At 43.3% G+C, this 18,898-nt stretch overlaps 1 protein-coding gene across 2 annotated transcripts in view; it reads left to right on the top strand.

The window, feature by feature from the left end:
• SEMA3F (semaphorin 3F) overlaps positions 1-18,898 on the top strand; it is a 163,401-nt gene that overhangs the window by 110,019 nt on the left and 34,484 nt on the right. Inside the window, exons 5-7 of one of the 2 annotated variants that reach the window (XM_054976293.1) lie at positions 2,803-2,922; positions 10,792-10,881; positions 18,436-18,529. In XM_054976293.1, the coding sequence (XP_054832268.1) occupies positions 2,803-2,922; positions 10,792-10,881; positions 18,436-18,529 (304 nt within the window). The remainder of the gene's footprint in view (positions 1-2,802; positions 2,923-10,791; positions 10,882-18,435; positions 18,530-18,898) is intronic. The other variant, XM_054976294.1, reaches the window with a different exon arrangement.

Here is an 18,898-nt window from a genome sequence, read left to right on the forward strand (position 1 = left end):
TCAAGCACCAATCCATATGCAAAAGAACCTCCTCAGGATACAGTGAAGCCTCCCGCCATTAGCATTCCACACCCTGGGAAACTCTTACAGGATGACTCAGCTCAACCCCACCCCTCCTGAGTAGATATAAATGACCTGCCAACACCTTTTCCACACTGTGACACTGAGAGATCTCTGTCTTTTGGTGCTACACCTCTGAAGATGCCAGCCACAGCTGCTGGCGAAACGTCAGGAACTACAATGCCAAGACCATGGCAATACAGCCCGGAAAACCCACAACAACCAACAGATACGCAGATTGTGTAAATGATACTCTTGTTACTATTTTTTTTAAAAATTCGGTGGCAGAGGGGGAAAATTATCGCCACAGAGATAGGGAAAATGGCTGCCATGTGGACAGTCCTGGGAAGATCCAAACTTTCCCATACAGGTTTTGCTGCAATCTTTCCCCAAACTTTGCAACAAAGCAGATTTAGGAAAGATTGGAGCAAAACTATGGAAACTCTGGTAGGTACACAAATGAACCATGATTTTACAGGCAAGTAGGAAAAATACCTGCTTCCCAGCAGCTTCAGTCCTGGGGTAAGTAACCCATGAGGTAATGGCCTCTCTAACTATCCAGATTGCTAACAAGTAGCTAGGAAGCCATGGAAGCTACTAGGCAAAGACAGCTTGTCAGCAGTAGGTTAGAGGAACTGAGACATTTTGCCCAACCCCAGCTGAGCCAAGCCCAGTACTGCATATTTTCTTATCTCACTAAAAGGAAACAAGTCAAAGGTAACCAAGCTGCTTCCTACAAGCCACTGTCAGCTTTTTGACCATCTGCCCTTGAGCTCTCTGGGAATCTTCAGCTGCTACTGTTCAGCGCTCAGACTGGAAGCAGGCAAGCTGGCTTAGCAAAAGAAACTGAGTTTGCTTGCATATTTCCCATCCTACTGAACTCTGTTCCCCCTTGGCTCTGGCCCAGTTCTACATGATCCCCTCAACTGGGGCGTGAGGCAAAGAGGAAACATGAGCTGTGAGGAGGAAACTAGACTTGGCACTCAGACACCCAGCACAGAGTCCCAAGCTTTGTCTCGAATCCAATTAGTTAACAAGTTCAGGCCTTGACAACTCTATTTGCATACACTCCAGGGACTGTTCTGCTTGCCCTCCAGCCTTCATCACGATCACTTCCCCATTAGCTATTCTGTCTGAGCCTCACTGACCAATCAGTCTCCTACTCCACCCCCCCCCCCGATCCTCTTAATGAGCAGCAGTGACCCAGAGATGGACTTGCCTGTATTGCCTTTCTTCTTTTCCTCCACAGATAAGTCCAAACTGTCCTCCTGCTGTGTCCATCACAGGGAATTTATGTTAACGTATTTGTTATTCAAAAAAAATGTCTCTAGCTTTTGAAAATAAGCATGAACAGAAGCCTGGGGTTTGCCATCCTGATACCAAGATATTTCTCAGCACTATTACAGCAATTCTTTTCTTGGCTTTCAGAACAAGTGGCTGTGAAGTGGAAAGCTAAGCTGCAGTTTATACACTGCTTCAGTTACAGATTCTGGAGCATAGGAGCTAAACTACAAGTGATAGTGGCCATGAGTCCCTCCCCTGGCCAGCAATGCATTTCTGGCTCTTTTAAAACTGATGTGAGGTCACAAAGCAGAGCGCACACAGGACATGGTGGCCCCAGCAGCTCTTCTCCCTCTCCCCACCTAGGGATCCCATTTCTCATGTGGGGGCAGGGGATTCCCCATTCCCAGCCTCCACCCCCACCCCCACTTACCTGGCCAGTGGGGGTGGGGGAAGGGAGGGGAACAGGTCTGGGAGCTCTAGAGCATGCGCCTTTGAGCTCTGGAGGACTTCCTTGTCTCACTGGGAATGACATCATTCCTGCCACAACAAGGAAGTCCTTCATGTGTGAGTAAGGTAAGTTCCCCCCACATGCCCCCCATGACCCTCTCATCCCCCAGTTTGGGCCCTGAAGGTCCTGGCAACCCTACTTCTGCCACACCTTTTCAGGTGCCAAAAAAGTCCCCATTACTGTTTTTCCCCCTGAAAAGGCAAATTGCCCTGTTATGAAAGAATTGCAAATAACATAAATTAATTACTGGTTTAATACATATTGATTGTTTTCTCATTAATTTTCCCGATAACCTTCTTCTTGCTTTTCACCTGAAAAGGCAATGCAGGGGGGAGTCCCTGGGGCTGCTGCGCTGTGCCTGGTCTCTGAATCAGGCCTCATGACAATTTTAAAAGAACTAGAAACGCTTCTAAAATGGTGTCAGCAGCCACAGGGCAGACTCACGTTTATGTCACTTATAGTTTGCCTTTGAGATGTAAAAAAGGAGTGTTGGCTCCAAAGTGGAGTGTGTGTGGGGGGGCAGGAACAGTTCAAGACTTTTCCAACAGGAACACTGTGTAGAGGAGAGGCAGGAACATTATCTGTGAAGTGCGTACAGCTCATTCTTGGAGGAGGGGCTGCTGAGACTGGGGGCAAAAGGTTTATTTGTTAATTCTCAAAGAGGATCAAGCCTTGGTAGGCTCAGTGTTAATTAGAAGCAAACATAGTTGAAGGCAAAAGGAACTCATTTGGCGCTCAACCTGTTTTCATGTGGACAGAAGTGAAGTTACTGGGAGTTTTTGGTTAATGGTTTAACTATTGCATGATGGCTTAATTATACTGTATAAATCAGTTTTTCCCATGATGAAACACCCAACCCTTCATAGCCTGACTGGTTGTTTTCCTTGGAGTGGATTTAATTTCAGTGGGACTTGGACTAACATACCATTCTCCCCCGCCTTGTTTTCCAGGGTGAGTGTGGCAACTTCATCCGCCTTATCCAGCCCTGGAATAGAACCCATCTATACGTGTGTGGCACTGGGGCGTACAATCCTGTTTGCTCCTTTGTCAATCGGGGCCGTAAAGCACAGGTGAGGTACTGCATCCACATCATTGCCAGAAAATTGTATGGCTATGCTGATAAAGGAAACTTTGGACCACACTTGGAGCAGGTGGAAAGGGACACAGATCACATTAAGCAGTGCCCAAAGCATTAATACTCTAGGCAATGAATCTAGCACTAGGCCAGGAAAAAGAAGAAAGTGTCAGTTTATAACCCATGTAAGCTACATTTAGAGGGGAACTCAAATTATTTATTAATTTGATTTATAGCCCATCCTCCCTGCGAACAGGCTCAGGGCGGGTTAGAGTACAGTAGATGAGTCTAATGAGATACACATTTTTCCATCTTCACCTTTCTTAATACATATCCCGATTTCTTAGGGAAATTAAGTTACACCCCTATTCCTTCTACGAGCCATGTGTTAACCCACAACACCTATCCACTGAGTGCTCAGCATCTCGGAAACAATTGTCTCAGCTTGTGTTGTTTCTGTACCTATAATTATGTCGGAATCTGTCACAGTCTCCTGCTGAAGAATCTCTGCAGTGGAAGCCTGTAACTGTTGCCCCAGTCATGATTCTGTAATTTCTGGTCTGAGAAGGGGTGCATCAGTGCTCAGGACTGTTTATATATCACAACTTTAGGCCAGCTAGAATAAAGTTGGTGCAGCTTGTTTACAGTTGTTATAAATGTGCTGGATTTGTAATGCTGCATTTGCATTAGCAATATTTCAAAAAAAGACAGGGAATCATCCTATACATAAAAGCCCAGCCATATTGGCACTGACTCACTTTTTATCCTGCCGTAGGCGCACTGTGGGTGCACCTGCTCAATGATAAAAGGTCAGTTGTCAGCAGGGCAGGCCTCTGAAGGGCTGCGGAGGTGGCAGGGAGGTGCTGCACAGGAGACCCCTGTGCCTCCCTCCCCCTCAGGGCTTTCCTGCTGCCTCCACAGCCATCAGAGGTCCATGCCGGTCCTCCATGCCACCGGCAGCAGGTCTCTGAGGGGCTGCGGAGCTGGCAAGGAGACGCTGCATGGGGGAGGGCCCCCCCCCCCACACTGCCTTCCTGCTACCTCCACACCAGCTACAGGGCCATTGGAGGGCTGTGCCTGCATGGCCCTCCCAAGGACCTGCTGCTAGAGCCCATTGTATTTATTTTCACAATAGGTTCTGTTGCTGGTTATTATATATTATTATTGTTATAGAAAGAGTTCATGAGAAGACATGCAGAATCAGGGCTAAAGATGATCTTTTCATGTTCTTTCAAGGAGAAGAATCCTAGACAAATTTCCCTCAGCATTGACAAGAACCTTCAAGCTCACATGCTATTCAGCAGTATTGAACAACAAAAACTTCAGTGCTAGGCTTCCTCTGTTGGTCCTGTCGGTTCCCCTAGTAGCACACCTCTAACCTTCCATGCAAAAGCTTTGCCATAAGAACTCATTTCTTAACTATAAACCTCTGCATTTGGTTATTCTCCAAAATTAGTTGTGTCTGCTTTTAAGGCATACCTTTTATAGGTATATCAAAGTACATGAATATGTCTTGCATCATGCAGAGCCATGTGCCCTTGCTTCCTCTACCCACTTGTAGCTGGGGTAAGAGCCACAGTCAGCTTTCTATTACTATCTACAGAGGATCTCTGAGCGAGTCAGAGATACAAAGTGCAGCAACTTACAGGGTCTCCATCAACTGTGGTGCTCATGTCACAGTCCAAAGTCACAGTCCAGAGTTAGGTAGCATAGTCCAAAGGCAAGCCCAAGGGTCAGGCAACAAGGTTCCAAAAATTCACTAACAAGCAGGTCAGATAATTGGTGGGCTGGCCACCAAGATTACAGACACGTTCATCCCACAGTGGCTCTAGTCCCACTGAAGCCTTATATAGGGAGTTTCCCCTGCAGGTGAAATTATGTTCCTCCTTAGGCTCCTTTCTACAAGCTGAGTCATCTCCAAGCTGAGTCATCTCTGCTACTCCTGAGGAGTATTGGGGGCTCAGTCCTGCAGTGACTCAGTGGTCTCTCCTGATACTTCCTCAGCAAGGGGAAGGCCTCAGGCTGCCGAGCACACAGCCCTGTGCCCTAGCCCTTCAGCTTCTGCTCTAGCCTTTCTGCTCCTGGGGTCCTTCATCCAGAGGAGTTAGCCATGTTAGATGCATCTGACAAAGAGAACTGTGGTTCTTGAAAGCTTATGCTACAGTAAAGTTGGTTCGTCTTAAAGGTGCTACTGAACTCTTTACTATTTGGGGTCCTTCAGGAGACTATGGCAGGTATAGCAGTGGGCAGGTCCATGCTGGGGCCTCCAAGCTTGAAAGTCTTGGTGGCTGAGGGTCCCTTAGGGGTCACCTGAAGGACCCACCTTGTCGGAGGGGTCTGCCAGGGCAGGACTTGGGGGGCAAGTTATCCTCTTCCTCTGATACTCATCTTCTCATGTTAAACCGGGGCAGTTCATGACAAATTATATGCACCAATTATATAAGGTCATACACACATGCATTGAATTGAAAAAAGTGGTTTGTACGTGCACTAGCACTGATCTGAATAGCCCAGGCAAGCTTGATCTCATCAGACATTGGAAGCTAAGCAGCATCGGCCTTGGTTAGTAATTTCCAGGGAAGACCAAGGTTGCAGAGGCAAGCAATGGCAAACCACCTCTGTTAGTCTCTTGCCTTGATAAACCCCAGCAGAGGTTTGCCATAAGTCAGCTTTGCCTCCACTACCACCACCACATGCACTATACAAACGATGCATACCCACAGAGTCATGTTAGATTGTCACCTTTATCTTAGCTCTGTTCCTATGCCTTTTCACAGTAGCTGAACATACAGAGGTAAAAAATAACATACGACAAAGTATTAAAATGCTAGTGGTGCATCCTGATTTGAATGAAGGTACAATTCTGTTTATTCCACCATGAAAAAGTTATAATAGAACTGGGCAAAGAACAAAAACTTGTGGAAGATAGAAGGTAGGAATATTTGTATACAAAGACAATGTTAGAAAGGACATCCTAACTTTAAGAACAGCTGAACAGTAAAACAAGACCAATTCTAGTGTTCGAACTAACAGTGGCCCTTCTGGAAGTGGAGAGGGGCAAGAGAAACTTATGATGCTTTGTAAGTGGAGGGGGAGGAGAGAGTAGAAGCGCCACTAGCGGTGTCCTTGTTTGTTATATGCTGTGGCCTTTCTGAACAATTCTGTAGTTAAAAAAAAAAAGATTCCAAAGATCAGGGGACGGGGCCACCAGCCATGTGACCATTTTCTCCGAGGGCAACCCACTGAGTTCCACCACCTCTTTTCCCAGAAAAAAAGCCCTGGTCTAGGGTATTATTAGTATTATTAATCTTCCAGGGCTATTGGCAAAATTCTGGTGGTATGATTTCATTCTGCAAAATGCTGCCCAAATCCTGACACAACTAAATGGGAAAAGCAGCATCTTTTACCTGTTGCAGCAGCTCCAACATTAGAGGCAGTGAACAAGATAGCTGAAAGGCTGCTTTAGCCTGTGTTACTGGAAGACAGTGCCACAGAAAAGTGTTGGTTTAGAAGCAAAATGAGCATATTAGGCACCATATTATGCAGATCAGGAAGTAGACTGTGGATGGTGTGCATTAACACATTATGGAGATTTAGACAAGGGGATAGATCTCCAGATTTTTTTTAAAAAATGTAACATGAAATATTCCTCAGAAAGGAGCCACAATAATTGAATAGGAAACTGTTAAAGTGATGGAACATAGATCTTAAATACTTATCAGCAGAAGTTGTATAGACTTGAAATCAAATCTCCCCTCTCAACAATCAACAGGGTTTGAACATACAAAAAAGAAGAGATTGTAGGTAAAACAATGTTTAATGTAAAATAAATTAGAATGGAATTATAAACTGTTCCTTGATATTATTTAAACTATGAAAACTTATCCAGACCACTCCTTGGTGGAATAAAAATTAGCTTTCTTAAATGGATTGTCCTGCATGCTACAGTTTACTGTATCTGTAAACTTGCCTGTGTGGTATGTTTTATTAATTGATTTCTGAATAAATTAAATAGTATTATAGCGCAAAGTGGCCTGGAAGCCAACTAGAAATTAGGACAGCATATCCCAGATTTACACTGTTGTAACCCCCCTATGATGGTGCAGTGGCCCAGCATCGCTCCACCCAGATCCTTTGCTGGTGCCTGGCCACAGCAGCTGGACGCAGGCATAAGTGGGGTGTAAGACCCTGTGCTGGTGGGCCAGGGGACAGGATGGGGGGTAGAGTGTGACTTAATCCGCTTCCTGAGCCATATCATTCATGGGAATGCCCTCATGACCTGTGCAAACTTATGCCTCAAAAAAGGTGACATAGCTCATAAGCTCCCATTGAGTGGGAAAGGACTATTCCCACCCCCCATGCCCAGCCCTGCCCAAGTGGCCTGGCAGAGCATAGGTTGCCAACTACAAGTGACCAATCCACTCATGCCCCTGCAGCAACTGAGCCCCCTTCCCTGCACCCAATCAGCCCCCCAGGTGCCCTACATAACCTCTGGCCAGGTTACCCATGGCCATGACTCCAGATAAATAGGGATGCATCCAGAGACTCTGCCCAAGAACCCTCTGCTGTGAGGACTTAGACTTCCAGGTGAGAGAGGGTGCTCATGGTGGTGAAGCAAGAGTGCTCAGGGGGAACATTGTGAAATTCAGGGTGTCCCTCGCACATGGGAGGAGAGCTGAGTCCCACTCAGAAGGCTAACAACCCCCAAACAAGCTCCATTTCAGATAACCTGTCCAGAGTCATGGCTTGGAGAGGGCCAAGGGCTTCCTGACAGATAAGAGGGAACCATGGAGCCAGCCACCCTGGCTTCAGTCCTTCCACCATCACCAGTGGCACCCCAAACACTGGCCTCCATGCCTGGGGTTTGGTGGGGAGCTCATGAGAAGGTGTGGGGGAACTTGGTGAAATTCAGGATGTCCCTCGCACTTGCACATGAGAGGAGAGCTAAGTCTGACTTCACAGACTGACAACTCTGGGGATGCTCCCGTAGAGGTATACCACCCCAAGTTGACTACACTTGCAGCAGTAGCCATGGGCCACCTGGGGGATCTGCTGAGTGTGACATACAAGGGCGAGGCATGCAATGAGGGGCCGCTTGGGCAGCTCATGGCTGCAGGGGTGGCCCAGGGGTTGCCCAGGGTACCCACCTGTAGGGGTGGCCCAGGGCACACTGTGGGGTCGTCCTGGTGATGCAGCTGGTGATGCACCCATCAGTAAGCACAGCACAACTCCAAGCACGTTGCAGCTCCCTCCTTGTCTACTAGGGGGGTTGTGTCCACTGGCTGTTCCTGCAACATGCTCTAGGGCCACCTCAGCTGGGTCCCCCTGGCTGGGCAGTTGGCCCACACACCCCTCACAGTGGGCTGTTCCTCCAGGGGAGGCATGCACGCCACCTGCGACTTGGCTGGGCAGCTCCCCCCACCCAAGTGCAAGGCACCTCCTGGGACAAGTGCCTCCTTGGGGCTGTGACATGCATGCTTGCAGGGATTCTTTCCACCCTAAGCACCAGCTGTCCATGAGGGACAGCAACATCAGGCAACACCAGAGAGACCACCCGTGGGGGGCTGAGAATCAATGGTCCAGCCAGCCCTGGTGGAGAGTGCGGGGGCCTGCTCCCATGGCACCAGGGCTCCCCCTGGACAGCTTCTCCCCAGCTGTGTGCCTTGATGTGAGTGCCATGACCATGGGGAGGGGTGCAGGTGGTCCCTGGCTACCTGCTGTCTGGCAGGGAATGTTGGGGTGTTAACGGGCAGCAAGGATCATGACCACACATTGGCTGTGTCTTTGCTTACCAGTCCCTGGTCTGTCATGGGGGTGGCACAGCCACCAGGGGATCCCAGCAGAGTTGTCAGGGGAATGGCGGGGTGTGTCCTTCCTCCTGTGGCCTCGCTGCGCCTTGCCTGGCTTGGCCGCTGGCATAGCTCTTCTGCAAAGGTCCTTAGGGAGCTGATGAGCAGCACTGCAGGTAAGCAGGGGTGCAGGTAGCACAGCAGGCCTCAGGATATTGCTGTTAGTTATGAATTCTTGGTAACTTTAGTTGTTTCTATTAATAACACATTATCAGTGGCTGATAATTCTTTTCTTATCACCAAGTCATATAAATATATGGATTTTGTGGGATTGTATACTCTGGTACATATTTATTGTACCTATTAATGTCCATCTAATAGGACTTGCATTTTGGAACCCACCAATATGTGCAAAATTATCATTACAAGTCCAGCATTTTAGATATCTTACTTAATCTTTCTGCTCTTAGATCCCATTGATACAAAAATTATATTTCTTATTCTTAAAATTTATATGAACAGAGTGGAATAGATACAAAGACAGTTCCCACCTTTTATATTCCAAGAATTGCTTTTACAAAAAGGTAGCCCTTTTTCTTTTCAAACTGTTACCTAGATGTTGTTTACCCACCAACAATATGTTTTATATTTTGGATTGAAGTCTTATACTATTATATTGTTCCTCACATAGTGGTTCAATTTTAGTGTATAAACATTTTATTTAGAATATATTTAGAAAATGTCCAAGATGCCTTTCATGAGATTTGCAGCATCTTAGCATTAGTATCCTCTAAGCTATTAATTTTATTTCTCTATAAACTAGTGAAATAATATGGGTATTTCTCCATTCTGTGAGATAAACTTTGATGACCTCACTTAATAATTTTCATCACTTGGCATTTGATGTCATATCATTCCACAATCTCAATAGATCAGCTATTATGTCTTGATCATTATAAACATGATAAAAAGCCAGTTATATGAAGATTCAGTTTCCTTTTTATTGGTTTGCTCCACACACTCAAGTCTGATAAATACATTAACCGGGGGGGGGGGTATACAAAAAGGAATTGTCCTTTTGACAAAACCATGGTAAATAATTTAAAGGAAATTTGCTTCTTACTTGTTCTATCTTTAATCATAAGGTACCATTATTTGATACAAGTTAATATAATATTCAATTATAATACATAGTATTATAGTGCAATATTAGGGAAGGCTAAGCTTTTCTTTTTACGTTTTTTCTGTAATGTTTTGGTTGACATTCTTACAGATTTCCATAACAAATAGATCAAGATTTTCAATATATTGCCAAGACTTTAAGGCCACAGAACCAACAAGCCATAACAAAATAGGAGTAATAACCTGGTGTCTTTATTGATTTATTTACCTGGCTACGTCTTTAGTTATTTAAAATGTGTACACCCTACCTTTTATCCACATTACTCATGGCAGCTTCCAACCCATTTAACAAGAAATGCAGTATAAAACAATCAATACAAAATAAGACAAAAGCAATTACCAACAGATTATTAAAGCAAAATTAGTTCATCATTCTATTACTAAAATCCTGGGTAAGCAAGGAAGATTTTGCCTAATACTTAAAACTCATCAACATAGGTGGGGCATGAATGAGCATGGAGGGGGGAGTTCCATAGACATAGGCACCATTGCAAGGAAAGTTCCTCACCTCAAAAGATGGAGGCTTCCAGTGCCAGACCTCCATCAAAGATAATAACCAGGCAAGTTCATATGGTTTATAATATATTCAGCTTTAAGATGCAGAAGAAATTCTTGATGAGGAACTATGCCAGGCTATTAATTTTCCCAGTGAGGTGAATCTGGCACTCCTCCATAAGTGAATTGTGATAGGTAGATGCTGCTACTGGATATATACATATGAAAGACAAGACATAAATACTTAACATGGGGTTGTGGGCTCAACAGAAGTGTGTACATGTACCTGAGACTGAAAATAAGTCTTTTGCATGCTGCATTCTCTAGCCAGACCCTGCTATTCCTGCTTTTCTGGCATATCATCCTGCCAGCTCTAACTCTGCTCCTCCTCTCCTCAGGCTTTTGAGCTGAACCAGTCCGTCCAGCAGGGAGGACGGGGAAGTAGAGCAGTTGACTCCTCCCTCCGCCCGTCTCCAGTGGAACGCAAGGTGGGAATCGCGCTCTGCCCTGCCCTTCCCCAAGGACGCATCTGGCTCCTTCCCTACCGTGCCCGAGCCTGGGCTCTCTAACCTTCATTTCAACTGGCATGCACCTAACAACTAACAGGGGCAGGGGCCAAACCCTTTGGAAATGGACTGGCCTCAAAATTCACCCCCACACCATCTAGGAATGAGCGCGCTTCCTGTACAGACTCTCCTTGCGTCTCCTCTCTTACTCTAACACCTTCTTCCCCAGGCTCGCACAAGTCTTGCCCCAGGAAACGGCACTCTTGGGATATCTGACCTTATTGTATAGGGAAGCTTCATAGACTTGAATAGCCTGATCGTCCAAAATGTTTGGATAGTTTGAAAGTGGAACAAATGGGATTGCTAGGGCAAATATATATTTAATTGAAGCAAGGCTACCTGAATAACTAGGAGACTGGGATGATCAAAGTTATTATGATGATCACTGGAAGTAAGGCATGGTTTTGCTTTCATCGTTGGGGGAGTATGAATTTCATTAAAGAGTAAGCAAAATTCCTAACCATGCCAAGAAATGTCAGAAAGAGGAAGAAAACTGGCTTTGTTATACTTGGCCATATGTATTTTTTTTTATCATGGTTACTGCACGTCATAACGAACTCAGGAAATCATCATCTTAACTTCCATTCCAATTCTGTCACTGTTTTTTATTGATAAGGGCTACTGTCATTCTAAGAAAAGGGGGAGATGGGTATGAAATTTTGAGAGAGAGAGAGCAGGGTAGGAGAAACTATGTGAGTTGAATTCACTAACATGTTTCTTCCCATGCTAAAGTTGTTCAAAGACTCTGTTGCAAGAACTAACCATGTCAGTTACTCAATCCACATGGCTCTTCTTAAAAGATATTGCCAAACCAGAACTGAGCCATCTGGAAGCAGTTCCTACACTGGTTTGTTAATATATGGATGAGTCTAACTGGAAAACCTTTCTTTGCATGAGACTTAGTACCCAGGGATGGTCTTCATTGATACATAGACGGCATTAATGAAGATGTTTGCTGCAACCTGAGATTGGCCAAGCGGTCCACAGCCTAAATATATTTTCTCTGGATTTGTAAAGGACTAAAGCCTCCCTGTAGTCAGCAATGTTGCCTCTCCCATGTGTGCACAAGATGGTGCATTGACAGCAGACAGGAAATGCTACTGATTTATTTTATTTTCTAGGTTGAAGAGGCTGCCTGATTCAAATGTTAGGAACTTTCATGGCTATAAATAAACTGACAAAAAGAGAATCAGAAATTTTAGACATGATCCTGAGAACTGCAGCTTTCATTAATTTTTTCGATGTTTATTTAAAACATCAGTGCAACTTATTGCCCACATACCTGCTCAGGGGCACATTTAGTCTGGGGAAACAAATTCATTTTTTTCTCTGATGGAAAAACAAACTTGAAAAGAAGTGCACTGAACTTGAAGTCATTTGCTTTCTTTCCCAGCCTTTTCCAACCAAGGATTCCCCTCTGTTTCAAAAACAAAGTGCCTCACCCTTGGAGGGTATTAGTCTGGACCACCAATACTAATTGCTTTCCTCTAAAGCTGATGTGCACTTTTGCCTAGAGGACTCTGGGATGTTCAGATAAAGGAAGCTAATGTTAATGGCATCATTGTTTTTGTTCAGTATATGGATCTCCTATGTCACTCTCTACCCAGACTTTGGAAGTTTTCTGACCCTATGAACAAGGGAAGCAATTTCCCCTCCAGCCAAAGTCAACTGCTAGCAGTAGGTATGACTGTTTAGCAGGCTATATCTGCAGTCTTCAGTACTTACTAGAACTAACGTTCTGTATGTATTAACGTATGGTCTCATTCAAAAGCCAACTATCAGTACCTCATGCGTTTAATGTACCCCCAAATCTCCTGTTTGTACTTGCTGAACACATGTTGTTTAAAATGGATTGCACAATCAGTGACAATATAAACAGTGCATATATTGTCACTGGTTGTGCAATCCATTTTAACAAGCTGACAACAATATCAGGAACAATCCTGCTCCTCTTACTCCCTTGGGTGGCAACATGTGTTTGGCATACATTAGAAAGAGGAAGCAAGTCTTCAGTGATATCCTGCCACTATTGACCTCCCAAGTTGTTAACGTAATACATGGGGAAGAGCGTGGGTTGTTCCAGATGGTGGGAAGTTCCAAAGAGATAGGGTTAACAACCACAATATGTCATATGCTGCTGTAATCTTGAGTCCTTCATGCCCACATTTGTATCACTCTGAACCTATGTTGTTACTGACAGAATACAATTTGTGACATTTCCACTAACACAGAATGACTCCTCTCTTGCACTGAAAGAGGTATTTATCCTAAACAGACTCAATTTATTTGTGTTCCATGGAAAGAAGTCTATTTGTACTTTTGTTCAAGCAATGGACTTTCATTTGACAGGCATTTCTGTCTCCTGGAATGAAGAACTCCCTCCACATTCTTAATTCCTTTGAAAGGTATCCAGTGAAGTACCAACAATACCATTTGTGTAAGGAAAAGAATCACATGTCTTGAGTTACAAATATACAATAAGTGGTGAAAGGAGCTGACAGTGAAAATGATGGGATGGTATAAATGATTTTGTCAGCAGATGCTGTTATCAGAAGTGAACATAGACTGCTGCTATGTATTATTTTTTAAATAATATTTTTAAAAACGGGAGTAGAAAAAATATTACAGTTACAGCATTTTTCTACTGTGAATTTTCCTGATTGTGGAAACTCAATTAAAACTTGCTTTGGAATATACCTATCCTGTATTTTCTGTTTTTATTAGAATAACTTTTTATAGACCATTGTGTGTTTTTGCACACATGCACTGTTTGAGCAAGAAAGATAGGAGGGAAGAGAGGGCACCTCCAGCTGAACAAAATCAGTGGCATTGAGAGATATTAGTAAACAAGACTACAGTTTACTGTTCAGCTCTAATTCCAGGCAAAATCAGTTCACAAACCCCCTCAAATTCCTGTAAGACGCATACATTCTATCATTAATATTGGACTTTTTTCTGTAGCCAACTTCTTTCAGATACTGTGCATGGTCATTTACAGTGGAGAGGAAGTGAGACCTCTACATTTTCTGGCAAAACTCTGATTTTTAAAAAATTGACTGTCTCTCTTTGGATGTGGCTTGACTTTTGGATGTGCCTGTGCAAGCATTAGGTAGAAGCGCCTCATTCCTTATGCCCCTACACTGCAATCCTAAAAAGAGTTTCTACAGTCTAAGCTCATTGAAATCAATGGGTTTAGACTGAAGTAACTATTCTTAGGATTACACTGCTAGTCTTGGCTGTTTTTTTCATCCTGTTCATTCATCCGAACTCTAATGTCCCTTACACCACTGATACTGACTCAGCCCATTCCACTGAAAGCAGCTGACCTTAGCAATTCCTCAGGTGAAAGAGGAACTACAGAAAGGGATTTATTCTGTCCAGTCTAATCCATCTTTAAGACAGATTCAGCACCATTCAGCACAGTCTTGTGTGGTGGATGCTGACAAAAGAATTAATTCAATATGAAGGTATTTGAACCCTGCATCTTGTGCTTCTCACCTTTTCAGTCCTCCTCCCACCCTGTTCTTATAACATAAAAATGATGACACTCTGGACAGAAAGAGTCCTAGAAAGTTTACACTTCCATTTTGTGGGCATTCTCTGCTAATAAATAGCCACAAATCCAGAATAGTATATGGATAATGGCCATTGTACCCCTATTGAAAAGAAGAGTATTGGGAGAGAAAAATATGGGAAATAATAGTATTTTAAAGGTCAGGATGGTAGTCTAATCAAATATCCTGACTTTAATTGTTCTCTTTACCTGATAATAATATTTTGAGAAATTTAAATAAAACTGCTGAAAGAATTATTTTTATACATCAGAAACTCCTCCCGAGAAATCAGTGATGTGGAAAATGTGTTTTGGCCCAAGTTAGGCATTTTTTCATCTTGTTTATTTCAGTGAGAGGGATAAGCATGTGTTTAAATCTTCCTCATTGAAATCAGTGGGACTTTAAAAAATTGCTTAACTTAGGCTGGAATGTGCTCAGGGCTTTTTTTCAGCTGGAACATGGGGTAACGGAGTTCCGGAACCTCTTGAAAATGGTCCCATGGCTGGTGGCCCCGCCCCCTGATCTCCAGACAGACTCCAGCAGGGGCCACCAGCCATGTGACCATTTTCTCTGAGGGCAACCCACTGAGGTCCACCACCTCTTTTCCCAGAAAAAAAAGCCCTGAATGTGCTAATGTTTTTATCAAAAATATCAAAACACAAAATGCATCTGAGTTGATTCATTTTTCAAATGAAAGCAATCCTTAAAGCAGTAATTTCCATTTTAAAAAAAAAGTATTTAGTGATCAGACATTAGTTTTCTCAAATTTTGTTTCTGCCACCCTGCCTTGGCAGACTCCTTCTGTGACACTGGTACTTTCAAGCTCTGCTAGGCACTGGCATCCTAGCAACTCCCTTGGAAGACCAGAGGTGGATCATACATATATCATTTGGGAGTACTAGTCCGAGTTAGTAAATTTATTATAAGAATATTCATTTATTTTGCATTCTTCAACTTAGTTTTTCTGCTTAAAGACCTGCATCACATCATCTCTAGTCATGGCTGGTGTTCTAATGTTTGCCCTCTGGGAGACTTACTTAGGGTGCTACCATGTACCGGTTGTGATATGTAGTTTGAATTTATTGCTGTGTGCATGTTCAGCAAGCTTTTTGCTTACCCAGTCCAAAGTTCTAGCATGTGGATAGGAAGGAAACACATGAAAATCAGTAGAAGGGTATTGCAGGAAATCCTGGAACCATCCAGAATGAAGGAAAATGTGAGGAACTGCAAAGGCAGGGCATCAGAACCCTTAGTCAACCAAAGCTTTGCAATATGTGGTCTTTAGCTACTTTTTACATCAATATCAACATGGGGTTATTTCCTACACAAATACATTTGTACATCAATGGTAGTTTTATCTTGAGGAAATAATGTGGAAGTAATGTGAGCTACTTGTGCTTCATGTAGTCTAATGTCAGCCCTAGAATTGGTTATGTTGTGTTTCAGCATTTCTTCAACTCTGTATTGAATTCCTGCTACTGCGATGACTTTGTAAACTTGTGTTTATCTACCCTATGGCATTGTTTAGGGAAATGTCCCTGATACTAACTACTAATCTCACACTGTGCAATCCACCTTGAGTCTCTGTGAGAAAGGCGGACTATAAATGACATAAATAAACATTGTCAAAGATACTCGAAGACTATCTAAAGGTCACTTGAAGGCTGAGTTTCTTCTGATTAATATATGGAAGTGGAATATTGACATCCTATCTGATGTGACTTAGGGCCAAGCTACAAGTGACAAACGACACTTGAACGGCAAGTGTATTTCTCCCTGTTCACTTGCCCTCCACTTGCGCTCCACTCGATCCACTTGCCCTTCAAGTGTCATTCATCACTTGTAGCTTGGCCCTGAGAATGCCAAAGAGGGGACAATGGTCATAATCATGTATGATTGAAGAAAATCAGGGCTGAGGCATATCAAAGATCTCTGAAACTGATAATTCTGTGAATACTTTGCTGAGCCCCCCCCCCCCATTAAGTGGAAACCATATTGACCTATCTGTATACAGAAGGGATAAGAACACAATGTTTCCCTTCCTGAGCCTTCATTATAGGGTAGGCAGTTATATTAACTAATTAATTATAGCTGCAAGAACAGCCCAGTATATTGCATCCATTCACACTCTGTCAAAATCTTCCCTAATGTTCTGTGGAATTTCTAATAAGATTCCATTTGAGGCTAAACTACACTGAAGAATAAGGAACAGTAACTAAACGCATAGCTGTGCATAGCTTTTATATCACTCATTTTACATAAAAAGAAATTTGTATGTCTGCAGAAAGCTTGAAAATGTAATGGTGTTAACACTGAAGAGAAAATGAGAGGTTTCTGTAAAGATATTCCACAGATCAGCATTTCTGATCTTTTCCATGAATATGATATGTGACGTGATCATGAGATGGTGTGCACTAGAAATAGGATTTTTAATGCATGGCTTTATTAAATAATATCATGCAGGTAGATACTGTGGAATGTGGTATTTTAATGTCATTGATGTATTTTCCAACCACAGAACAGATTTATTTAGGGCAAACTAACATTACTTTGACAACTTGAGCATGGGGCAGCTATTTTGAGGCTTGCATGAAAGTGGCAAAGTGATGTGCCTGTAAATAGGTTCACAGGGCAGGGCAGTAACTATTAAGAGAATGGCTTTGCAACAGTGTTTCTTGTGGTTAGTGTGGGATTGATATAGGATAAAGCAGCTACTGTTAGAATACCATGTAGACAGCGCTGTTGTTCCTAGTGTGTCATGGAGGTGTCAAGAGGGATGCTAATAATAGGTTGTTGCAAAAATGTGTTAAGAGCAGCTTCGATATTTGCTTTTATGGCTGCCAACGGACACTCTGGCCTAGTGTTCCTCAAACAGCCATTATATAGAGGCTGTTGCTCCCTTTGGTATGGTGGTTGCCTCCAAAAGTGAAGTCTTTTGCTTTGCCTTGCAATGCATGGAATCAGCCACTGGAGGAAATAGTTTAGAATGGCCTTCACAGAGGAGTCATACAGTATGCCAAGGCTTCCTACTTGCAGCAGTTTATGTGAAGGGACTACTGATTAAATTTGCAGGTGACTCCAAACTGGGAGTATTAGCAAACACCTTTGAAAATAGGGATAAAATTCCAACAAGATGTGAACACACTGGAAAAGTAGGCAGATTTGAATAAGGTGCAATTTAACAAGGATAAGTGCCAGGTTCTCCACCTGGGTAACAAAATCACAGGATGTCATTGTCCCACTATATACTGCATTGGTCAGGCACTACCTGGAGTATTGTGCGCAGTTCTGGAGGCCTCATTCCAAAAAGAATGTGAACAAATTGGCATGGGTGCAGAGGAGAACAACCAGGATGATCAGGGTCCTAGAGACCAAGCTCTATGAGGAAAGACTCAGGAACCTGGGAATGTTCAGTTTAGAGAAGAAGAGTTTGAGGGGAGACATGATTGCTCTCTTTGAGTTTTTAAAAGGCTATCACTTAGAAGGAGGAAGGGGGCTGTTCCTGTTGACAACAGAGGATAAGACTTGAAACAATGGGTTTAAACTACAGCAGGGAAGATTCCAGCTGGGTGTCAGGAAAAAATTCTTCATGTTAAAAGTAATTCATCAGCGAAATCAGCTGCCTAGGTATAAGATGGGTTCTCCCTCGTTGGCAGTCTTCAAGGAGTGGGTGGATGAATACTTGTTGGGGATGCTTTGGGCTGTTCCTGCATTGAGCAGGAGCTTGGATTAGATGGTCTGTAAGGTCCCTTCCAACACTATGATTTTATATCATTGGATGAAAATTCCATCACAGAAATGTATTTTTCACCAGTGCGCAGTGTGATTCATGCATGCACTCTCTCTAAATGAGCCAGGAAGACCAAAGGTAAGGTTATATGATCATGTAGATAATATATCCACCTGTTGCCTTCCATTTCAGGATTACATATTCTACCTGGAACCAGAGAGGCTGGAATCAGGAAAAGGGAAATGCTCTTATGACCCAAAGGTGGACTCCGTCTCAGCATTAATCAGTGAGTTCCATCCTCATTTGCTAATGGAATTTCAGGAGTTGAAAATTTGTTCTCTCTCTCTGTAAGTTCTGAAGAGCTAATAGAAATTAGAAGAAAGGAGGATAAGACTTCTTTGAATACTAGACAGAGTGAAAGCAGCTCTGTGCTCAGGAAATGATTTTGACTGTGCTCAGAAGTGGATAGTGCAGTCAAAGATTCCTTGCTCTAAGTAAATTATAACTGAGGGTGAGGGGTTGAATTTCTCTAGGGAAAGGAGGACTTAGGGCATTGGCACATCCTCATCTTTGACAAATTCTCATTGGTGATATTTACGTGATTCATTTTCATTTAGTTGTTTCCACTTATCCATCAACTATGGTATATTCTTCC

The sequence above is a fragment of the Eublepharis macularius genome, chromosome 4, assembly GCF_028583425.1.
Source record: "Eublepharis macularius isolate TG4126 chromosome 4, MPM_Emac_v1.0, whole genome shotgun sequence".
Lineage (NCBI taxonomy): Eukaryota > Metazoa > Chordata > Lepidosauria > Squamata > Eublepharidae > Eublepharis > Eublepharis macularius.